Below are 22922 nucleotides of genomic sequence, written 5' to 3'. Positions count from 1 at the left end.
AAGCGTTCCAGCGTCACCGCCGGTCTTTGGCGCTGGCGTTCAAAACGGCCAGCCGCGGTGCTAAGCTTGCATCCTGACGCCGCGTGTGGATGCGGCCGGTCGCGCTTGGTGGCAGGCGCCAGCCCAAAGCGGCATGGCACCTTTTCCCCCCTACTCGTCTTGCTGATGCCCTTAATCTTAATCTCCCCCTTCCCCCACGACTGTCTTAATCCATCGCCTTCCGGTGTCCGCAACCTCACGTCTGGTGCGATTGCGATCTCTCGTCACGTTCCCTTCTATTGTCGACTTCTGCGAAGTGCCGCCATTCCTTTCGGCCTTTGCCCACATTCATTTCTACTCCACCCATCCTTAGGCCCAGCCTGTCCGCTCCTTAGCTTTCCCCGGCCCCGTTCCACTCCTTCCCGACCCATCATCGCTTTGGACGATCCTACTTCGATACCTGCTCCCTGGCTAGCAGACTTCTTTTCTTGAAGACCACTACGCGCCTGGACGGTAGCTCGAGCCTCGACCCCTACGCCAACTCCTTTGCACTGCGCAACTGGATTGACCGAACGCCTCGTAACGCTCTCATACCTTCGCATTTCCGCCATCTGGACCCATTACTACACGACTCTTCACGAATTGATAGACAGAGGTGCCAGGCTTGACCGCTCCTCCTATATCCCCTTCCCATCTTGAATCACATCGATTTCGATCTTGGTTCACCAACTCACTCAACATGCAGTCCTCCGACGACATGATGGAGTCGACTCCCTCGCCCATTGCCACCGGCGCAGCTACTCCGACACCGTCCTCAAGCTCTGCCGCACGTCGTCCCCCCCGCAAAAGCACCCTCACCCAGCAGCAGAAGAACCAGAAGCGCCAGAGGGCCACCCAGGACCAACTAGTCACCCTAGAGGTCGAATTCAACAAGAACCCCACTCCCACCGCCGTTACCCGCGAGAGGATCGCGTCCGAGATCAACATGACCGAGCGCTCAGTACAAATCTGGTTCCAGAACAGGTGCGCAAAGTCATCCTCAATCTACCATCGACTATACTAACGTGGATACAGGCGAGCCAAGATAAAGAACATTGCTAAGAAGAGCATTGAGAACGGCGACGATTGCAATGACATCCCAGAGTCCATGCGACGATACCTTGCGCTCCAGGCCATGGAGTCTGGCAAGTCGATAGGAAGCAGCTTCCTCGGCCGTGCAGGTGGCATCCCATATGGCAGCGGCATGCTCCTCAACACTGACACCAGCTCCTCGAAAGTCGGTATGTTGAAAATCACACCACTGTTGCCAAGGACATCAACTAACAAGCATCAGTAATCACACACTTTTCCGTCCGCTCCTTGAGCGTCGGTAGCTGGAGAAGGGTTGGCCAGTCTGCTATGGACCTGGTCATCTTCTACTCGCCGGAGAAGTGCTGTATCACCTACTACATCAACAACGACTCAGCTGGTTACAAGATTGAGTATCCCTTCTCATACATCAAGAACATCAGCCTTGACAACGGAGACATGGCCACAAATGCTGAGGGCGCTTCGCAAAGACCAGGAGGTCTCGTTGTGGAACTCAACCGTCCCCCGAACTTTTTCATGGACTCATCTGGCTCAGGTGGCTTCTTCCAATGTGGCGATTTCACCGAAGATCAGCAAGCATCTCAGGTTATGGTTCACCACCTTGGTGGCCACCCTAAGGTGCTGAGCGGTCAGTTGGCGAAACTTGTCTCACTGGAGGCGTTTCAGAACCGCCATAACATGTACGACCCCCATGCCATTGCGGTCTCGGCGCCCGTCTCCCCAATCAACTTCCGCCCTGCCTCGCAACCCAACCATCTGGTCCATCCCCACAGTGGCATGTTTCATGACTCCCACCTCACGCCAGGTCCTTTCCCTCCGCGAGGACACAAGCGCCAGCGTTCTCGCTCCGTGCCTGTGGCGGTTGATTTCTCGATGCTGCGTAACCCTATGCCGTCTTTCATGATCCAGCCCGAGCCATCAGCATACATCCCGAACCCGGAGATTTTTGCTCCCGTTCCTCACTCCTCCTCCGGCCCTATTGGCCCCCACCTCAGCATTGACACATCCGCTGGTTACGGCATGGGTGATTACCGCCAATACCCCATGTCGGCCACAACAGCAAACTCACCGTCTGAATACGGCACACCGTCATTCTACTCATCTGGGCCTCAGAACGATAACATCCCTGCTTCGAATTTTGGTCAGCAGTACAACATCCCGCCGTATGTGCACACACCCATGGGGCCGCCACCGCATTCATCAGCATTGGCATCGCCAATGCCACAACTGAGCCACCATGACCCCATCATTGCCAACCAGTCACCGCCACTCAACTCCTTTGGCCGCGATGGCTCTGCAGATGTATACCCCATGCCTCATGACCAGGGCATGTCAGATGAGACGCTTCACATGACAGACATGTACGCGAAGCAGAACCTGAACCTTCCCTTCCGTTCGCCACTTATGGAAGAGAACGTCGATGACCTTGACATGCAAAATCTGGTCTCTTTCGGTACACTCGACCATTCGGGTCTCTCGCCTGAACACCATCATCAGATGTAATCACAAGGTGATGTTGTGTTTCGGGTCGCTGTCATTTCGCTCGCGTTAATACCCTGTCATTGTTCCGTTGGCGGAAGTGTTGTACCGCTCAGGACTCGGTCTTGAGACAGACGCGAGTGCCTGCTGCAGCCACCTTTGTCGGCCTTATTCATACCTAATGTGTGTTTGCTTTCCCTTACATATTGGCTCAAAGCGCTCGACATATTGCATCTTCTTGTTCGAATTCTTCCTCTTCTGCCTCTTGTCGCTACCGACCTGAGAAAACCATTCAATCCACCTATATTTCACAAATCTTGGTAACGCAAACTGAACGACCACCACACGGGATTGGTTACATTTACGGCGTTGCTTGGGTTTGAGGGATGGAACATATACAGAACGGCGGACTGGTGGATCCTGCGCCACCACCTCTCTCGGTGGTTGTTGGGCCATTGGTCGCGGTGTTGGCGGTTGCTATGCGGTGCATTACGCACTGCGGTTTCATGTTCAATTTTGTCGGAGTTCTTTTGTTGTTACTTTTTCCTTTGTCGCAATTTCATACCCTTTGCCGGTGGAGGAGGATTTGAAGATGCTCGCAATCTTGCTTGCAATCTTGCTTGCAACATCTTCTGGGGGTTTGGAAATGGTCGTAGCCGCTGGGCGTGCTGAAAGCTTGCTTTCTTCGGTTCAAAACAGTTAAATATCTCTGCATCAGAGTCAGCAAAAACATATCATTGCAAACGTACACAACAAGCGCACTGCACGTCGTGAAAGTCTGGATGAAATTGGTCTGGGGAGGCACGACTATCTTATAGACTCGAGATATTCAGTGGAAATTGAGATTGACTCGTATCCAGAAGAGACGGTTTATTGATGACAATCCTAATGTGCAATCACCGGGTTTGCAAGCGAAACGCCATGTCGGTCTACGATTGGCCTGCGTAGAATTACTGAGAGTCAACGATACTGTTTGTGACCAGTTACACTTTGCAATTCGACGTGGGACACGTTGGTCTCATCAGAGGGAGGGAAGTTAGTTTTGGGTTCTCGTCTCCGCGAATACGTTCGTACGAGACGGCTCTGGCCAAGAGAAAAAAAGCGCGCGACTTTTGCTTCAACAAGACAAGTTTTCACACAATGATGCGTACGGCCTACGGCCGGGCGTACTCGGCGCTGGAATCTCAAACGTGAGTACCGTGATACGACAGACAGGCGCCTGGAAACGAGGTCTCACAGCGTTTCGGCCGTGTCACTGTGATTGACGGAGCTTTGATGAGCTGACGCCCAGGATCAGCAGAGGGGTTAGGGCCGTGTCAGGGCGTCAGCGCTTGCTTGTTGCAGCAGTAAGGCTGGCAGCCAGCGGATTCGGGCATCTCGGACGAAAGTGGCAGCTTGGCGAGGGTGCTCGGGGATGAAATTGGAAGCGCCTTGCTCTGGGTGCCATGACGCGGATGCCGACGCGGAGCATCGCCAGCGTTGGTGCGGCATCGAGGTTCTGGGCTGTGGGCGCGATCAGCGAAGCTTCGTCGCTTTGGGCCCAAGTCAGGGGCGCTTTCGCGGTGGCGACGGGCGGGAGCGTGATGGGGCTGCTCAATTCGCGCAGCTATCCATGACAATTTTGCTCCTGAAAAGCGTGAGGCCCCTTCACAACGGTGCAGCCGCTGTTGAGCCTCTTGCACGCGACAGCAGCAATTTCGCACGCCGACCCTTCTCCAGCCCAGTTTGCCCGAGCGCCGCAGCTCCAGCGCCAGCCACCTGCGCCGACGTCAACGCGACGACAGGACTATTCAGGACTGTGATTGGGGCTTGGCGCAACTGAGCCTCCCAAGCTCGCAAGTACTGTGGAGCAGCACAAACGGCTGTGCCAGGCACGCACAACTCCGAGCAGCATATCTGGGGAAGCCACCTGCACTTACAGCTGCTGACCAACGTCGCCCGCATTTTGCAGGATCAATCATCAATCACGTAGGTGGACTCTCTTAGCTTGCTGTCAGTCTGGTAGGGTAAGGGCTCGGAAGGCCGCGGCATGAGGAAACCGGTGCAGCGTGCAGCGTGCAGGGTGCATCCACAATCATAAGTTGCTCGCACCGCGTCCGCCGGCGCCCAACCTCCGTCCGCTGCTCCTTGCCATGTCCACGCCCTCTCCTTAACTGTCTCCCGCCGTCCACTGCCGCCAATTGCTCGCGTCGAGTCCTGTGCTGATCGTTGCCCGCCCACAGTGCCCCTTTCGCACCGCTGCTAGTTCTCGCTGCTGCTCACCGCCCGCCGCAGACTCGAGCCTTCGCCCGCCGCACCCTTCTGCTCAGTCCGCCCCGGGATCGCTGCCATGCCGACCAGAAGCATCAATCCGTTCGCGACTTCCACCTCCATCTCCTCGTCGACCGACGCCCTGAACGAGAAGCGCGACGAGCCACGCCGCGCCTCGTTCACCAAAGGCAACAAGTTCACCGCCCTGTTCGGCGGCGCCTCGCCCAAGGCCCGCACCGACGCTGCTGCGCTGCGCGAAGCCCTCATTGCCCAGCAGCAGGCGCTCCTGAACTCGCCCTCGCCGCAGCAGATCAACACGGCCTCGATATCCCTGCCGTCGATCAGTCTCACCACAGCCACCGGCGAGAAGATGCCCACCGAGCCCAAGACCCTCTTCCAGCCCCTCTCGCCCGAGGAGCAGCGGCGATTGGCACGCCAGCATGCCCAGTTCGGGCCGCTTGGCTCCCACGCGCACCGCTACACGAGCAAGTTCGAGGGCGAGTTCGGCGATCCAGTCGAAGACGAGCCGCCATACTACTTCCTCCTCACAACCTACATCAGCTACCTAATCCTAATAGTATTCGGACACGTGCGCGACTTCTTCGGCAAGCGCTTCCGGCGACAGCACTACAGCCATCTGCAGGAGAAGGATGGCTATGCCCCGCTCAACAGCGACTTTGACAACTTCTACACTCGCCGATTGAAGATCAGGATCAACGACTGCTTCTCGCGACCCACAACAGGCGTGCCGGGGCGCTTCATCACCCTGCTCGACCGCAAGTCGGACGATGGCAACAACACCTTCAAGATGACAGGCACCACAACCGAGACCCTCAATCTGAGCTCCTACAACTACTTGGGATTCGCCCAGTCCGAGGGCCCTTGCGCCGACGCCGCCGAAGTCGCCATCAGGAAGCACGGCATCACAATGGCCAGCCCTCGCGCTGATTCTGGCACATCTGAGCTCACACTCGAGGTCGAGGATCTGATTGCCAAGTTTGTCGGCAAGCCCGCGTCGATGGTCTTCTCCATGGGTTTCGTCACAAACGCCACCACATTCCCCACAATCGTCGGCAAGGGCTGCCTGCTCATCTCAGACGAGCTGAACCACTCGTCCATTCGGTTCGGCGCTCGTCTGTCTGGAGCCATGGTCACTATGTTTAAGCACAATGACATGCGCGATCTCGAGCGCACGCTGCGCGAGGCTATTTCCCAGGGTCAGCCCCGCACGCACCGCCCGTGGAAGAAGATCTTGGTTGCGGTCGAGGGCCTGTACTCTATGGAGGGCACCATGTGCAACCTGCCTGGCATTATCGAGCTGAAGAAGAAGTACAAGTTCTTCCTGTTCGTCGATGAGGCTCACTCCGTTGGTGGTGTTGGTCCCCGCGGACGTGGTGTCTGCGACTACTTCGGCATCTCCCCCAACGAGGTCGACCTTCTCATGGGCACACTCACCAAGTCCTTCGGCGCCAACGGTGGCTACATCGCAGCAGACAAGGCTATCATTGACAAGCTCCGCACCACCAACGCCGCTATGCTCTACGCCGAATCCCCCGCACCGCCCGTCCTCACCCAGATCGCTTCCGCTCTCCGCATCATCAACGGCGAAATCATCCCCGGCCAGGGCGAGGAGCGTCTCCAGCGTCTCAGCTTCAACTCCCGCTACCTCCGCCTCGGGTTGAAGCGTCTCGGATTCATTGTCTACGGCCACGACGACTCGCCCATCATCCCCATCATGCTGTACAACCCGGCTAAGATGCCCGCGTTCAGCCACGAAATGCTCAAGCGCAAGATCTCCGTCGTCGTCGTGGGGTATCCCGCCACGCCTCTTGTGTCTTCTCGCGCACGCTTCTGCGTCAGCGCTGCGCACACCAAGGAGGATCTCGACCGCATGCTCGCCGCTTGCGACGAGGTTGGCGACATCCTCCAGCTCAAGTTCAGCTCGGGTGTTGCCGGCGGCGCCCTGCCTGAAGACCTGGTCGAGAAGACAGGCAAGCTGGGCGAGCCCAAGGAGCTGCAGCCGCCACGGTGGAAGGTCCAGGAGGTGATTCGTCGGGGCGTCGAGGACGTGCAGACGACGCTGCGGTAAACCGCCACACCCACCCCTGTTCGCTGCCTCGTCCTAGAGCACCTTTTGGCTGGCACCGCTTGGTCGCCTCGCATTGTTTCGCTGCCTTGTTAGCATTTCTGGAGTATCAATACCGGCATTTCTTGTTCTGTTCGATACTCATCTTCATACCCTCGCTGTACTACTTCTTCTTCTCCTGCCGCGTCCAGGACGCCCCCTTTTCATTCTCCTTTTTACTTGCGCTCTGAGCGTCACGCGAAATGTGGCGTCTTGGGGTTCTGGTTCACCGAGTACAGCGATGCGGTAATAGTAATATGACGGCTGTGATGGCATGGTTGTATATAGATGACCTTATGATTTTGGTCGGTGGGGAGAATGGAAGATTTACCAAGTGTCTTCGTCTGAGAGCGTCGTGCGTGCTGTTATGCCGTCTACATGCTCCTACCAAACAATACAATCCTCGTACCGAACCTCACACATTACCACCACTATCCAGAGTCTGACCCTCCACGTTCTCACTTCTTCCCAAAGCTACCTCGCCGGCCCCTCCAGCGTGTTCCGCCGACTCACAACGCGCGGATCCCGCTTCCCCATCGTCACCTCCAGCGCCTGAATCAGCCCGCGCTCATCATACCTTACAAACCCCTCCCCCGCATTCCGCCGCCCATACACCCGTATCGCCTCGATCCCCAACCCCCGCAGCGCCTCGCGGTCCACCGCCGGCGTCCCCGGGCCCGCCAGGTGGATCACATGCGTGACATACGCGCTCCACTCGGTCTGCAGCGGCGGCTCCGCGCTCCCCATCGACTGCGTGGCGGCGTTCGCAATCGCGCGCACGAAATCCAGCGCCGTGTGCGGCGCGCCCGCGGGCCCCGTCTCGCGGTCCAGCGTCGCATTCAGAATCAGGATTTTGTGGCGGATCGCGGGGCTGCGCAGCGCGGGGCCGATGCCCTTGAGCACCAGCGAGGGCACGAGGGATGTGTACAGCGAGCCGATGCTGTAGACGACGGCTTGGGCGGCGTGGAGCGCGGCGAGCACCGCCGGGTTCGCGGCCAGGCTGATTTCCTGGCCGTACGGGTTGATGTACCAGAGTCTGTTGATGCGGGCGGGGAGGTCTTCCTCGGCGGCTTTGTCGAAGGCGATGTACTGTTTTCGCAGGGTGGGGAGCGAGCCGGGGAGGTTTGCGTCTTCGATGCGGTCGTGGTGTTCTATTTCGTCGTGCGGGGAGGGGGCGGGGAGGGAGTCGAGGGCGGACGGGGTGGAGGGGTGGGAGATTGAGTTTTGGCCCGTGATGGTGGTGCCGTCGGCGAGGCTGACGGAGATGTGGTGCGTGAAGTTTGTGTTGATGGCGGGCAGGACCGAGGTGTGGCTTGGGACAGAGCAGATGCTGGAGAGGAGGTAGATTGCGGACTCGAAGGAGCCGGTGAATAGGCGGGCGCTGTAAAGTCAGTTGAGAGCTACTAGCTGTGACTTTATGTGATGTTCAATGAATATCTCAGAGGTTCATAGGATGTATATGGAGGATTATGAAACACCGCCACTCACCCCGTCAGAAACAGATTGCCAATACTCGCACCTGAAAAGTCGAACGTGGAAGATGGCCTCAGACGCTTGACAATCTCAAAAGCCACATGATTAAGGATCGACCGTATCAGCTCTTTCTTCGCCGTGGAGATATTGGTCCAGAGGGCGTGCTGTGCCTCCACAATCTGGAGCCATTCTTGCTTTGCAGAAACCTGCTCTTTTGGAAGGCGGTGATTGAAGAAGGCTTTGATGGCTGCTTTCTCGCTGTCGTCATTGTCGGGGTCATCTGGGATTAGGCGCACAAGACGGCCTAGTCGAGGTGAGCATACCCCTTAGTGCTTGTGATGAAGGCATACATACTTCGTACATCACCAATTCCTGACGTTTGTTAGTCAATCGCATTGGCCTGACTCTAGATTTCATTACTTACCTGGGCCACCAAAGACGCGTATGAGTTCAGAGGAACTTCCACCGTTATCACTGATAGGGATTACGTAGCTCAGCGGACACCTCTTATCCTCTCGCACTGTCCCGAAAACGTCGACAAGGTTATTGGCAGCGCTGCCGCCAGAGAAGACAACGATACCTTTGGCCTTGACAGCGCTGTTGGTAGTTGGGGTTGAGGTGCCGCTAGCATTGTTCAGGGTAAGAAGGAAGTCCGGGGCAGAAGCCATGTCGAGGTGGAATATTACAAAGTTGAATAGGACCTCACAGGTCAGTCAGAGTTTGTACTAGGTCATGATATCTTATAATGCAGTTGCGAAGTTACCTAGGTACGTATCATGGTCGCGTGTGGCTAGGAGAAGAGCTAGCACTTCCTAGGGCACATGCCGCACCCTGCTGGATTAGGCAATATCTCGCACTTTGGTAGACAAGAGTCGCAAGCCATGCAGTGATTCCTGGATTCAAAGAAGTTTTTTTGGTATTCTTGGATCTGAGGATTTTGTACAGGGCTCGTCCTCGTCTCGAACGCATGATGAGAGCACAAAAGTAACGCCCTCCCCCACGCCGTCCACATTCTCGCAGCGTGCCATTGAGATTGACAAGGAATGCAGCAGATTCGAATTCAGTTGCGCGTGTGGTGTTTCTTCGCACGTTGCACAGGACGGCCAATGAATGGTCTCCTTTCTCTGATTACCCCTCACACAGCTTCGCATCCTCCGACATGTCTACGACTGCTCGACAGAGGACTCCTCACGCTCCTTCCTCCTTGCTCGCTTCTCGAGCAATATATCGCGGCGGTCGGCCAGGTACCTGAACTGGCGGTGCTCAACGCCCGTCAGCCAGTAGCCGAAGCTGCCGCCAATGCCAGCATAGACGGGGTAGACCCAGAGCGACTCGCGGTTGAAGAGCGGGCGCATCTCAATGCCGAGCTGCCATAGTCGTGTGGCGATGCCTGCGGGGCCGGTTAGCAAGCTTCGCAGAGCAGACCGTGGTGGTCGGATGCCTACCGAGACCGCTCCAGAACAGAACCTTGTGCACCATTGTGGCTGGCGTGCGATGTGTGTGTGCGTATGCGGGTCGGTGGGCTGCAATTGCAGGCGTGTGAGGTGTGACGGCGGTGTTGTGAGGTCGCGATCGCTCCTCGCATCTCGACCGGGGTTGCTCTGGCTGCGCGCAGCGCTCCGGGTGCCAAGGCTTATGTAACACGCAAGGAAGCAGCGGCGACATGATGCGCCAGAGCCATCTTTTGCGTCTGCACCACAGGAAGTAATTTCGATTCACCCGCAACATCATGCGACCCCATCCACTCGCTTGCACATGACCCGCCATCGCTCGAGAGGCCCTTCACCCAGCCACTGCTCCGCGGCCATCTAGCACGAGCAACGTTGACCCCGGCTCGCTGCAGCCCTCCCATTCGCCATGGCAGAAGTTGGTCGCAAACGCGCGCTGGACGGCGACGGCCCTGTCGCGCCTCGCAAGAAGCTTCGACCCTCGGAGCTGCCGCTGTCGCAGGCGCAGCGAACGGCCATCGACAACTTGGCGCATACTTTCCGCAAAAAGGGCCACTATGACAGCATCCGCAAGGACCTGTTGGCGCAGTTCGAGGCCAGTGTACGTGGACACGACGCTATAGCATTACCTAACATGTCTCTAATACCAACCATAGCCTGCGAAAGCGGACCTTCTCGCCGCCCTAGAGGAACTCGTCGACCGCGAGACCGACCGCAATCCCTCGTTGCTCTCAAAGGACCCCAGAGTCGCCGCCACACTGATTGAAGGTGCCGGTGAGCGCAGCGATATCTACGGCAAAATCACGCAGACCGTGAGCACACTGCTCGACAAGTTGATCCAGGAGCAAGGCCTGCCGAAGATGCGCGAACACCGCATCCAGGAAGTTGGTGCTGAAGCTGCAGCCGAGGAGGAGAGGCGTGGGAAAAAGACAGAAGAACAATGGCAAGCAGAGGCTGATGCTCGCCGAGCTGCGAGAGAGTCAAAGCTGGAACAGGAACGTGAGAAGGAGCGCGAGCGAGAGCGGGCAGAGAAAGCGAAGAAGGAGGAGCGAAAGCGCCGCCAAAAAGAAGAAGAGGAAGCTCGTGAGAGGAAACGTCACGAAGAGAAGGAGGAGAGGCGCAAAGCGCGTGAAGCGCAGCAGAAAGAGGACGAAGACCGTCGACGAAAGAAGAGGGAACGTCTTGAGAAAGAGGAGGAGGAAGAGCGCCTGCGTCTTAAGAAGGAGAGGGAAGAACACGAAGCGACCCGTGAGGAGCGCCTCAGGAAAATTCGAGAAGAAGACCGTGAGCGCGAGAAGCGAATCGAGGCTGAATATGCCCAGAGCCGTTCGGGACGCAGTCGAGGTGGTCGCGCGCGCAGCAGGAGTCGCAGTCGAGATCGGGATCGAGGTCGAGACAAAGACAGAGGAGACCGTGAACGGGATCGCGACCGAGAGAGACGCCGCAGCAGAAGTCGCAGCAGATCACGCGAACCCACAAGATCGGTCAAGCCTGAGGATATCAAAGTGGATGATGATCTGGCGCTGCAATTACTGCTACAAGAGAGTGAAGAAATGAAGAAGGCACGACAACGACCTGCACTCGACAGATCTGAGTCGCTCGAACCACCTCTCAAGAAAGCGCAGCCTCCACGAGCACTGGTCCCGCGAGATCCAGTCGCTGCGAGACTTGCAAGGCTGGAGAGCAAACCGCAATCTCCAGTCACCAAATCTCCAAGCAAAGAGCCTCCAACACCGACGACGCCTGCGCCTGTGCCTGCAAGCAAGGACGAGGACACACCCATGGAAGATGCACCACCGCTCGATGAGTCAGCAAAATCAAGATGGGATCGACCTCCACCCATGAAGCCCGAGAAGTCTCGAGGCCGCTCACGGTCACATAGCATAGCTCACAGCGCCATAGCCAGGAAGCGTAGCAGGACTCGCTCGCGATCGCGCGGTAGCCGCTACGACAGACGAGCTTCTAACGCTGAGGACGATCACCGGTCTCGGCGCGACGACAGACGTTCACAGCGACCCCGTGATGATAGTAGAACACGAGATCGAGATGATCGAGAGCACAGACGGCGCAGCCGGTCCAGAGACGCCCACGCCAGTCGCCGCAAGTCTCGAGTGTCACGCAGTCCTGAACGGCGCAGTGACCGCGATCGCAATCGGCGAGCCTCTCGATCACGATCTCGAGACACGCAACGAGCTCGCGAACGTTCTCCAGCTCGAAACCGTCGCCACCGTTCACGCTCAAGGAGTGCCGAGATCATTGACAGATATGTCCCTCGAGGTGGTGAGAAGCGTGATGAAAGCAACGAACGCAAACGTGAGGATAGCCGTGATCGAAAGCGGAGCGATAGTCGCGACCGCAAGCGCGACTCCCGCCGCCACGATGATAGCCGTGATCATCCACGCGGCTATAGGTCTCGCGAGTACGACCGCTGGGAAGCGCGGGATAGTGGCGCACGGGAGAACCGAGACTCGCGAAATACTAGAGATACCGCAGAGCGGGGGAGCCGATTCCAAGACTCAGACCGCTACGTGCCTGGAGGAGCTGGCGCTGATGATAAAACTGCTGAACGTGAAACGAAGCGCGACCGCAAAGAGAAAGAGAAGAGTAGGAGCAGGAGCAGGAGCAGAGACAGGGATAGGGATCGAAATCGAGACCGTGATCGAGAGAGGGACAGGGACAGAGATACGAGACGGCGTCGCAGCCGCTCAAGGAGTCGTGAGCGCGGAAACCGACGACGTCAGTAATGGATGTTTGTTGATGAGGCAAACCATGAGAATATGTATCATACTCCGCATCATGGAGAGGCTGGGCAGCCCAAGACCAGGCTTGCAATTTCCTGCTTTTGGAAGGCAACAGGAGGGTTCTTCAAGCTCGCGATTTGTATTACTACTAAAATACACAATTGTGATAAGGGGATGCTCTAGCTACCTCGAATGTCATCAACATACCAAGGAAAGCCTTTGCGACCTTCAGCGGTTACATCGGATCTCGTCGGTTTGCGAAACCATAACTAAATGGGATACCATGGCATGGGTGTCAGGCAGTATGTCGGATGTCGGATGACGTGCGCCGTGTTCGTTCCCCAGATGACTTGCAGCAGAGGTTATCATGATCGGTCGTGAACAGCCTAGTTGGACTTGGTGTTGACCAGCCTTGTTTACATGCAACATGTTGGCAAGTACATGAGGCACAGTCTGGACCAAACATCTTTTATCTACAATTCAGCCCGAGACACACATGACGTCGAATGGCATGACAAGCACCGCACTCAAGCCACAGTTTCAATGCGAAAATTCTAGGGCTGTCATCTAAGCCTCACCAGACACCTCATCGACATTGACGATCTCTTCCAGAACTCCATCAACCTTAATACGAGGTGCTTGATACTGGCCGCTCATTGGTCCAGTGGTTCTCCGCAAGCGCCGGGGTCCACAAGGTTGGATGACCTGTCACACCTCAGAAACCAACCTCTCGATAACAATTGGTCGCGTCTGCGCCTCACTGCACAACTAGAAGCAGAGTCATGCTACGGCGGGAGCTCCTCGAATCTCTGCTCGTAAAATCGCTAAGATGCCCGACGGATTACAGCGGAGAGCCAACCGGAGCGGAAAGCGGCTCAGCTTGCTGCATGTTGGAGGACGCCCTGACCCTTTATTGTGCTCATGCACAGCTTATGCGCGTTAGATGGGACAGATATTAGCTCTGAGACCCTCCATGGTGCTGAGTTTCTGCATCCCGGTTGTTCAGCTGTACAGCCTCACTCTAACAACAACTCGTAAAGCGTGGCAACGCATACTTTTGTGGTCCTTCAGCCAGCACATTATACGATACTGGCATACAAGTACATTGTAGATCTGCTCTGGCTTTGTTTTGTTTTGTTTTGTTTGAGTGGAGGTGGTTGTACTTCTGGCTAGGTACATCATGGACCCTCGATACAACACGCACCCGCAACGACAGGCGCAGCAAACCCAGCCGCAAGTAACACAACGTCAGCACCAACGGTTTTCATGGCAGGCCCCACTTGAAACAGAAACAACAACACCTGCACAGAGACCGCCTCAATATCAACAAGTACACCCGCAACAGCCGGTAGTCAACACTCACGTAGTCTCACAACACAACAGAGGCTTCTCGTATGCTCCGACACCGATTGAACACAATGGATCAGCATACTACCCACCGTCATCGGAGATTCCGACTAATCCGTCATCTCCGGTCTTTACGCCCATAGACGACCGTCCACAGTCTATGTTCAACGTGCTGAACACTCCAGCACGCAACCAATCACAACATGCTCACGGGCCCGCATCTCACGCTCGTGACGACGACACACTTCTATCGCCGTCATCGCCGGAGGCTCAGACTCTGCCTTTTATGCTGGCCGAGTCTTTGGTGGGGGAACAAGAAGCAACAGCAGCTGTCCAACAGCCCGCACCAGCGCCGCAGTCACCCGTTCAACAGAGCAGACATGCCCGCCAAATGAGCAACTTGACGCCTCTAAACACAAACTTCACACATCCAGCTATGCCCGCAATTCCCCAAAGCCCGCGCTCCGGCTCGGCGCAGCAAACCTCTCCCGGTGCCCTCCCCTACAAAACACCCATCTCGCCCATCCACTCTGGCCCTATTCGCAAGGACACCCCCAACTCCTCCTACAACAGCAACACGCGGCACCAGCCCCTTCCCACCCCGGCCGAACCCTACTCGCCGCACAACTTCTCCTCGCACAACCTCGCCACCCCGCACGCCATCTTCTCCCCCGACGCCGCCCACGGCCCCAACGGCCTCGACTTCGCCCTGCACCAGCCCGGCCAGATCCGCCACCCCAACATGGACCTCGACGCGAGCAAGACGTGGAAACACAGTCTGTGCGCCTGCAGCCCCGACGTCGGGACCTGCTTCACGGGGCTTTTCTGCCCGTGCATCCTGTCCGGGCGCACGGCGTACCGGCTGTCGCAGAAGAGCAAGAAGGCCGACGCGACCGATATGCTGGGGCACAGCAGCACGAACGGGCACTGCGTGGCGATGACGCTGGCGTGCGGTGTCGGCCTGGGCTGGGTGTTTCCCATGCTGCAGCGCTCGCGCATCCGGCACTTGTATAAGATGGAGGGCAGCTGTGGCGACGATTTGGTTAAAGGGTGTTGTTGCTGTTGCTGTGTGAGCGTGCAGAATGAGCGTGAGGTCAAGAGTCGCGAGGAGAGTGCGAATCGTTGGGCAGGGCCGGCAAATCGCGATGTATATACGAGGACTGGGGGGATGGAGTACAGGCCGCAGAATTAAGGGGCGGTGTGGTGAGGGTGGAGAGGGAAGAATGTCTGTACGCTTTGGTTCGGGACTGAGGGGTGTGAATGGTGTGTGAGCATTTCGTTGCTTGGTTCTTAGTCTCGATGATACCCATCAGTAATTTCGTTGCATGTTTGATCCGACTTTTATTCGAGCGGCATTCTGCAGTATTGGATAGTTCTATCTACAGCTTCTTATTTGTCGTATCCACCATGATCCTGGTCAGTCCCCGCCGATTGCTGTTCGAGTTGCGATCAGAAGACCACCATGTCTCTCAGAAGATCTCCTTACGCAGGAAAAGTGTTCTAAGGGGCGTATCTCGCTCAGGGTCATCCGGACTTTGGTTTGGCAATTTTGTACCACGGAAGCCCCTGTTTTTGAGCAACGATTTTTGAACAGGCTTCAACACGCTGAAAAATATTATCTGGTACAAGCTGTGATGAACCATGGGCTTGTGTGAACAGGAACCTGGTTTTTGTAATCAAGTAAAATATCATTGCCGTTATGTTTTGTCTTATATTTCTCATTTCATCAATTCCGTCAAGGCCACTCTGCGACCACACGATCATTGTCTCCCTTGATCGACTAAGAATATTACCTGAACATACCATGTCTCTAACGTCGACTTCTTTCCGTGCAATCGCTTGTGCCTCAAGAATTGGAGGAGCACCTGCTCTCTTCATAGGGGCATCGAGGCTCAGTCGAGCAATTTTTCATTTGCCGAGCCGAAGCAGCTTCTCAAAAGCTGTCCGGCAAGAAGGGCTACAAGCAGGGACGGTGTCACAAAGACTGCTAGCCCATCGAATGCGACAACCGCATCAACTTCAACAGACATTTGCCCGGCAGATGCATCGTCAAAGGCCAAGGAGATTACAGATGGTAGTCTACACATCTCGTGTGCCTGATCAGCCTGAGCGGACAAACTTCTGGGAAGATGCTCATCGGATATTTTGGGAAGAGTTCCATCACATGTTTTGGCCTTGCTTTTTCGGTTTTATTCTTGAGGTACTTTATGGAAGGTTTGTGAAGACTAAACACATTCTAGTAAGATACTAGCTAACTGTAAGGATTTAGTTCTGAGGCTGAATCATCTGGGGAAATGAATAGATCACAAGATGAAAGTGGTAGGTCTTCCAAGTTAGATTCTATGTCACGGTACGGTGCTAACTTGATGTCCATTAGAGAATGACGTTGGCGAAGAACTTGGGGAGTTTGATAGTGAGGACTGGATTTCCCAGCGTTAAATTTTGATTCTATTAGTTTTCTCATGTTCACCCTGTTGGTATGTAGTTATTTGGAAGCCTTAGCAATTAACTTGAGCCTTTCTCCCACTGTAACTCTCCTGGCTTGCGATTCAACACAGGTCGGCTCGATCCACATCTTAATCCAGGCTACGCTCGTAACTATGCAGGACAGACGACAAGAAATCCGACACACGCTCTACGTAAGGCCTCTGCATTAGCTGGCACCAAAGGTGTCGCTTCCGACGATAGCTGCGCCAGACCAAAGCTCAGCCGTCCGACCAATGACAACCTCCTGCACAACCAAAGTCGACTCCAGTATCTATTCTGAGAAATTTGAATGAAGCATTCTCGGTACCTGGATTCCTTATGTGTCAGCTTCCTTCCCTAACATCGAATCAATAAGCGTGTTGCGTGGCTTCATAACTCTGAAAGGGGACGTCATAGCGTGATGCACGTTATTTTGTATCATTGTAGTTGCTCCAGACCAATGTTCATTATCACCTTGCCCAGCAGGATCCCTCCCTCGACACAACGAAACTTCAGAGAGACGTCTGTACATGACAAAGTACGTGAGATTGAGATGTCATCACCCTTAATACACTCGACGAAAGCGAGACTTTTCAGTATGAAAAGCCTGTATCTATTCCTCATTCCCTTTGAAATATAGTTAGTATGAGGCTGCAAGGAGATACGAAAAGCAAAGAAATCCAACAACTGGGATTAGATGTTCGTACTTAGTCGGTGGACAACAGGAACCGAGCTCGGCGGCAGACCACCGTACTCCGTGATAACCATGTCAATGTACTTCGCAGGCGTAACATCGTAGAGAACCTGCAGGTGATGTAGGTTTTTCGATTCCTCAATCCATTTGAGCACATCCGAAGTGTCTGGCTTCTGTTCTTCCGCAGCGGCGGCCTTGTCGTCGTTCTTGCTTGCATTTCTGCTGCTTGGTAGCATGGACTTGAGGGGGAGGAGGTCTCGTCGCTCGGCTTCCGAGAGCAGTTCTTCTGCAGGGGCGACTTCATTGCCGACGATCGAATCCAAGGCAACCTTTTCCGTAAATTTGACCGACTGACATAGGACAATAACAGGTAGGGAGTTCGCACTTGCAAGCATTGATATGCTAGCTGTACCAACGCGGGAATACAAGCGACCGTTGGACATCATGGCGTGCGCGCCAAGGAAAACCTTAGTCGCGTCCTTGATGGCATGCGAGGCGCCAGTGATAAGGTAGTACCGCACCTTTACACCGGCGTTGGCCAGTTTGCGAGCCAATTGCTTGCCTTCGAAGAGCGGCTTGGAGTCGACGACGATGACAGTGAAGGGGGTACCAGCCTTGTGAGCATGGAGAATGGCTTGCTCGACGATAGAGCTAGACGCATATGTGAGGACGACGTCTCCGGGCTCGATCTTTGTTGAGGCGAGATCACAAATGAGTCTGTCGGCTGCTGTAACGCGCTCGCGAATGAAAATGTCGATCTCCTCGAGCAGGTCGCGCTTCGCCTCTGCTTCAGGAGTTGAGGGGTCGATCTTGATGATGATGTCTTTGAGCCATCGGATAGCATTGCCCATGCTGATACTGAGGGGTCTACAGCTCCTCAAATACTCGATCTGCGGACTCAGATGATGACTCGTGAGATGTCGTGCTAAACTGGTCCCCGGCGGTGTCTGATACGATTCAATCACAGCCTTGAAGGAAAGAAGCATTGCGACCATACGGGCAGTACTACCGCAGATTGAGTAGCTGCTGTACTGCAATCCCAGAGAAAGGACTGCCGGGTGTACATCCTTTCCTGCTCCGTTCATTGACTGCTGCTTCGGTTGACTGTACAGATGTCCGAAGAACAGCCCAATACCAGCTTGCCTAGACTCTTTTTTACTTTTTTTTTCTGGTTCACTCTGCATTGGCACGTTGGATTGAGAGGGACGTCTTCTTATGGGCATGGGCCTGGCTTGCTCGCTCTTCGCGCCTTGTTTGGGCTCTTTCGCTTGCTTCTGACCATCTTTTGATGCTCCCTGCTCTTTAGGTGGTCCTCCCGGGCCTTTCTGCTGTGCTCTCCGTGCTTGTTTCTCAGCTTGCTTCTGCTTCTTCAGCTCTGCTGGTGAGATCTTCTTGGGCGCGGCTTCTTCTGCAGGCTTTGTAGTTTTGGCATCTCCATTTGTAGCGGCAGCTGCTGTATCCTGAGGCTGTGAAGCCGGTGCAGCAGAGACAGGCGCTGCCTCTGGTTTCTGGTCAGACATGCTTGTTGTGTTCAGCAACTCGGGTGTCTTTTCCCTATGTGGCGCGTTGAAATCGCACGCTGTGTGCTGATGTAGTGGGGTATAGGCAAGCCCTTTGACAGGAAACGGGTGTCTAGTAGATACTTGTAGCCAAATCGAGTTTGGTGTCGTAATCTAAAGCTTGTCGTCAAAATTGGGCAGCCGTTGTGGATTTTTGAGAAAGTCGTGATATCCATTGACTCAAAGGCCGCATTAGGCCGTAACGAGGCTTGGCAAACACGTCCCACATTTCCTGCCCCGCCACTGCCCGCGTACCAACGTCATCTGGTAGCTCTGACCTAACAGGGTCCAAGGTCCAAACACAAGGCTGCAGCATTCTTACACGTCTCCTGTTTGTAGTCTCGAATGATGATTTGAACTTGCTGCTCACTTCTTCCACGACTTTGCTTCAACTAACTCATCACCATGACTGACAAAACCACCTCCATCACAGATCTCCCGCTCGATATTATCGTCCTCATATTTCCGTATTTGGACGCGAAGAGCTTCCTTTCTCTCTGCAGCACATGCAAGGCCCTCCAGCAACCTTCGATCCGGCTCGACCCAGCCTACTGGAGTTTTGCCACACGCAGTACTTTTCGCGTACCCAACCAACCAGTTGTCCAACATGATGGGTTGCGGTGGCAGAAGTTATATCGACGCATGCTAACTCAGAGTCACGTCTACACTTGGGGTCATAATGGCCATAATCGGCTTGGTCACAGCTTCAGGGAGGCAATACCTGGGGGTTCCATGCTTTTGCCCAGACGACCTTTGCCTAGGAGGCTCAGAGGTCCAGTCAATTGCTCATTTCCTACCGAAATGGAGGACACTCGACAACTGGGCGTCATTGCAGATATGCAGTGTGGGTAAGTGAAAGATATTGAGAGCCGGGTGTGCATAACGGGCTAACGGTCTTCAGTGGCTGGTCGACGACACTTCTCAATGCGGACGGTATACTATACACCGCTGGAATGCTTGATGGTCAAGTTGCCTTATCTTCGAACGAAGGGATGAGACGGCTCACATTTCCTACTGGATTTCAATATTCGATCAACGACCCCGAAGCTCACGAGCCTTCTATCGCCATCCGTCAGTTCTCGGCAGGACGATCACATATACTTGGACTTTCTGACACCGGGAAGATCTGGTCATGGTACAATAGCAAGAATGCTGCACTACAAGTCAAATTCGCCCACGTGGAACTAAATGAGCAAGCTGAAGAAGGCGCACTGGCCAACAAGGGTTTAGCTTTCGGACATGTCAGGCAGGTCGTGGCTGGGTGGAGCCGTAGCTCTGCATATGTTCAAGGTGTAGGCATTATAGTGTGGGACGTGGTTCAACGAGGCTCTCACGATAGCGAGATGGATACCATGCTCGTACTGGAAAATGCCGAGGTGCCGAAATCCGGTTATCGACGTCCCAAGGGGAAAGAGCGGGAGACCAATGATCAGAGCGCTCTTGGTGAAGAAGTCGGAGTGGTTGTCAACCATATAATCTTGGAACACTTTGTCGTTTTCGCTACTGATATCGGCAAAGTGTTTTGCGGCCTCTTCGGTGACAAGAACAGGGTTGATCAAGTCCTGGAGCTAAGCGATTTGAGGAATGAGCACAGTACTGCTATAGATATACAGGGCTCTTTCCGGCGCTTCGCGGTCTTCAAGAATGGCGAGGTCATCACCGCCGATCAAGAGTATCTGCATCAGTGTTGGAATGCTCGGGGGACTAATCTCTCGTTCCGAGGACTCAACAAGATCCCGGCCTTGCAACACAACGACGTCATCTCTGTAGCTTTTGGCGACTACCACTACATTGCACTCCATTCAGATGGCAAAATAACTTCTTACGGTACTGAGTTGCAAGCTTGTGGTGCACTCGGTTTGGGCGAAGAAGGCCCACAAGGTAAAGCCAGGGGTATTGCTTACGACCGTATCAGTCATGAGGGACGCCTACTGTCCCATGCATACACATGTGGACGTCAGGTATGGTTTGACTCAAGAAAGAAAGACTGGATCCAGAGTATCATCCAAAACGCCCCAAATGAAAATGAAGAGGCTCGAGCACGAGCAGATCGGTTTGAAAATGAATTGAACGTTCAGGGGGAGGTCAGCGAGTGGATTGAGCAAGAGAGTCGGGAGTGGGACAAAGATTCCGGGGATGATGGACTTGGTGCATACTTCGCTCTCAGAGTCAGTGCTGCAGGTTGGCACTCGGGTGCTCTGGTGCTGGTAAATGATGAGCTGGCTAGGAAGGAGCCTTCATATTCCTATGATGGCAAATCGTTTCCGCGACTCCAACTCAGCGACGGTACTGAGATGCCTGGGTCTGGGGATCTGGACATCTGGCGACACGGTCGACCAGACTGGCAGCTCGATGCTGTACAGTGATTATGCTCAAGGCCTTTATCATACTGGCGATAAGATAGTAGTCTAGATACAGGATTACCGTATTCAATCCAGCCAGATACCCTACTTTCACAACCTTCTCACAAACCTCATACCCGCCGCCTCCGGCCTTCTCAAGTGAGCACTGACGTTGAAATATTTTTCATCCAACACCAGTGCTTCAACCCGTCGACGCGCCTCTCCCTCGCTTTCCGCACCCTTACTTACAACCTCCACCTTCCAGTCTCGAAGCAGCTCAGCCATGGTCCCAGCAAACTCGACCTGACTGAACTTCTTCGCGGGACATGTCCGCGGCCCAATCAACCACGACGTAAACGCCACGCCCTCGGGCATCTGAAACTTCTCCTCGCCTTTCTCATCAATGACAATGAAGCGCTTGGGATTGAACACCTCGGCATCAGCGCCCCAGCGCGCAGATAGGTGCCCACTGTACTGGTTCATGCCCATCAGGGTGCCTGGTTTCACGGTGATAGTGCGCGGGCCGGACGACGTGGTGAGGTCGATTTGCACGGGGACGGTTGCCGTTTTGACTAACAGCGGCGCGGGAGAGGCGAAGCGCAGGGTCTCGTGCATGAGGGCGCGGGTGCGGACGAGGTGCGGGTAGACGGCGTTGTAGTTGGCGTCCGTGTCGTCGTCGCTGGCGCGGCTGTTGTACAAATCTATTTCTTCGGTGACCCAGGATTGGACTTCGGGGTGGAGTGCGAGGAAGGGTAGTGCAAAGGTGAGGGTTGCGGATATGGTTTCGTAGCCGCCGAGGTTGAAGATGAAGATGTTGCCGTACAGCTCGGAGTTTGTGAGGTAGCCGCGCGGTTTGCCTTCGATGCCGCCGCGCTTCTCAACTTCGTTGGCGTTGACGATAGCTGCGAGGAGAGTCGTTGGGCGGGTTCCGGCGGCTGTAGGTTTGGTGTCGGAGGATTTTTGCATGTGGGCGAGGACCAGCTCTTCCATGTACAGCCTGACCTCTGCAACTGAGGCCTTTAAGCTCCTCAGCACGCCGGGTAGCAAGAAGTCGGGCGCACTGAGCGAATTAAATACCACAGTGAGCAGGATGTGTTTGAGTATGAAACTCATGCTGTCCACGAGACTCATCTTGTGCCCTTTTGGCACAGTAGTGTGCTCGTTCTCCTGACCAAAGGCAATGATAGTGACAACCTGCATCGCCAAAAGATCAAAGCTACTCCTGACACTTCCCAGGCTCCTCTCTTGCTCCTTTTCCAGCACAGCTTTCAACACCTTAGTTTGACGCTTCGACTCTAGCCACACGCCAGCCATTGTGCGCTCGCTGAAGGCCTGTATGGTGATTTTCCTATGGCGCTTCCAGTCCTCGCCTTGCGTGCTCGTCAGGTTCTCACCGAAGAAGGAAAACAGCCGATTCTGACTTTCTGGTACGCGCCAAATATCTTTTGTCTCTTGCCAGACCTTGTTGATCACAGCTGGCTCGCCAGTCACGATGATGTTATCCACAGGGGAGCAGAGAACGAAGTTCTCGCCATACAAATGCAACGAGCGAGACCCATCCTCGATCGGCCAGCCCATATTCGTGTATAGATACCAATTTCCGAGGCCGAGGGGAAGGTACTCAACCCAGGCGAAGAGCGGCCGGAATATCATCCATAGCGGTTCATTGAATGAGACCGGTAGGAGGACAATGGGTAGACCATAACTGCGCGCTTGTATATATTTGTGAATCCACCTACTGATGCGGACACCAAGAAGGAGAAGGGGGAGGAGAGAAAAGGCGGCGAAGAAGGATATCATGGCTCGAGCTACTAGAATACTGCAGAGGGGAGAGCAGCCAGTAAAGTACTGCACGTTTGAGTGCGTTGAGTAAGAGGGGATTACCATACCGATATTAGCGCGCACTTACTGCACCGATGAGCATTTTCGT

At 54.9% G+C, this 22922-nt stretch overlaps 10 protein-coding genes across 10 annotated transcripts; 6 read left to right on the top strand and 4 right to left on the bottom strand.

The window, feature by feature from the left end:
- The first annotated feature begins 595 nt into the window (after positions 1 to 595).
- Positions 596 to 2643, top strand: C7974DRAFT_97249 (uncharacterized protein). Its single transcript, XM_046147629.1, has 3 exons — positions 596 to 1002; positions 1054 to 1259; positions 1313 to 2643. Exons 1-3 carry the CDS (start codon positions 719 to 721, stop codon positions 2569 to 2571), a joined length of 1749 nt encoding a protein of 582 aa, XP_046001199.1. The 5' UTR covers positions 596 to 718; the 3' UTR covers positions 2572 to 2643.
- A 1853-nt stretch (positions 2644 to 4496) lies between these two features.
- On the top strand, positions 4497 to 7093 carry C7974DRAFT_97209 (pyridoxal phosphate-dependent transferase). The gene is made up of 2 exons (XM_046147627.1): positions 4497 to 4515; positions 4770 to 7093. Exon 2 carries the CDS (start codon positions 4877 to 4879, stop codon positions 6884 to 6886), a length of 2010 nt encoding a protein of 669 aa, XP_046001198.1. The 5' UTR covers positions 4497 to 4515; positions 4770 to 4876; the 3' UTR covers positions 6887 to 7093.
- Positions 7094 to 7178: 85 nt separating this feature from the next.
- On the bottom strand, positions 7179 to 9310 carry C7974DRAFT_97203 (uncharacterized protein). Its single transcript, XM_046147626.1, has 4 exons — positions 8820 to 9310; positions 8750 to 8767; positions 8411 to 8699; positions 7179 to 8303 (listed from the first exon to the last, which is right to left on the bottom strand). Exons 1-4 carry the CDS (start codon positions 9061 to 9063, stop codon positions 7397 to 7399), a joined length of 1458 nt encoding a protein of 485 aa, XP_046001197.1. The 5' UTR covers positions 9064 to 9310; the 3' UTR covers positions 7179 to 7396.
- Positions 9161 to 10034, bottom strand: C7974DRAFT_420520 (uncharacterized protein). The gene is made up of 2 exons (XM_046144262.1): positions 9841 to 10034; positions 9161 to 9785 (listed from the first exon to the last, which is right to left on the bottom strand). Exons 1-2 carry the CDS (start codon positions 9872 to 9874, stop codon positions 9559 to 9561), a joined length of 261 nt encoding a protein of 86 aa, XP_046001196.1. The 5' UTR covers positions 9875 to 10034; the 3' UTR covers positions 9161 to 9558.
- A 218-nt stretch (positions 10035 to 10252) lies between these two features.
- C7974DRAFT_372173 (complex proteins associated with Set1p component shg1-domain-containing protein) lies at positions 10253 to 12587 on the top strand (the record flags this gene model as incomplete). The annotated part of the gene is made up of 2 exons (XM_046140055.1): positions 10253 to 10444; positions 10500 to 12587. The coding sequence occupies 2 exons, from the start codon at positions 10253 to 10255 to the stop codon at positions 12585 to 12587; spliced, it is 2280 nt and encodes a 759-aa protein (XP_046001195.1).
- Positions 12588 to 13544: 957 nt separating this feature from the next.
- C7974DRAFT_97194 (PLAC8 family-domain-containing protein) lies at positions 13545 to 15530 on the top strand. Its single transcript, XM_046147625.1, has one exon. It carries the CDS (start codon positions 13765 to 13767, stop codon positions 15121 to 15123), a length of 1359 nt encoding a protein of 452 aa, XP_046001194.1. The 5' UTR covers positions 13545 to 13764; the 3' UTR covers positions 15124 to 15530.
- A 205-nt stretch (positions 15531 to 15735) lies between these two features.
- On the top strand, positions 15736 to 16698 carry C7974DRAFT_446602 (uncharacterized protein; the record flags this gene model as incomplete). The annotated part of the gene is made up of 4 exons (XM_046145605.1): positions 15736 to 16145; positions 16201 to 16250; positions 16309 to 16344; positions 16490 to 16698. The coding sequence occupies 4 exons, from the start codon at positions 15736 to 15738 to the stop codon at positions 16696 to 16698; spliced, it is 705 nt and encodes a 234-aa protein (XP_046001193.1).
- A 365-nt stretch (positions 16699 to 17063) lies between these two features.
- On the bottom strand, positions 17064 to 18807 carry C7974DRAFT_97173 (uncharacterized protein). The gene has a single exon (XM_046147624.1). The coding sequence runs from the start codon at positions 18609 to 18611 to the stop codon at positions 17091 to 17093; it is 1521 nt and encodes a 506-aa protein (XP_046001192.1). The 5' UTR covers positions 18612 to 18807; the 3' UTR covers positions 17064 to 17090.
- A 114-nt stretch (positions 18808 to 18921) lies between these two features.
- On the top strand, positions 18922 to 21060 carry C7974DRAFT_97099 (regulator of chromosome condensation 1/beta-lactamase-inhibitor protein II). The gene is made up of 2 exons (XM_046147620.1): positions 18922 to 19498; positions 19552 to 21060. Exons 1-2 carry the CDS (start codon positions 19056 to 19058, stop codon positions 21014 to 21016), a joined length of 1908 nt encoding a protein of 635 aa, XP_046001191.1. The 5' UTR covers positions 18922 to 19055; the 3' UTR covers positions 21017 to 21060.
- A 43-nt stretch (positions 21061 to 21103) lies between these two features.
- On the bottom strand, positions 21104 to 22792 carry C7974DRAFT_372168 (putative cytochrome P450; the record flags this gene model as incomplete). Its single annotated transcript, XM_046140054.1, has 1 exon — positions 21104 to 22792. One exon carries the CDS (start codon positions 22790 to 22792, stop codon positions 21104 to 21106), a length of 1689 nt encoding a protein of 562 aa, XP_046001190.1.
- Between the last annotated feature and the right edge of the window lie 130 nt (positions 22793 to 22922).

Source organism: Boeremia exigua (genome assembly GCF_020726555.1).
Source record: "Boeremia exigua strain MPI-SDFR-AT-0100 chromosome Unknown C7974scaffold_2, whole genome shotgun sequence".
Classification (NCBI taxonomy): domain Eukaryota; kingdom Fungi; phylum Ascomycota; class Dothideomycetes; order Pleosporales; family Didymellaceae; genus Boeremia; species Boeremia exigua.
The sequence above is the reverse complement of the archived record's forward strand: the minus strand, read 5'-3'. Positions and strand labels throughout refer to the sequence as shown.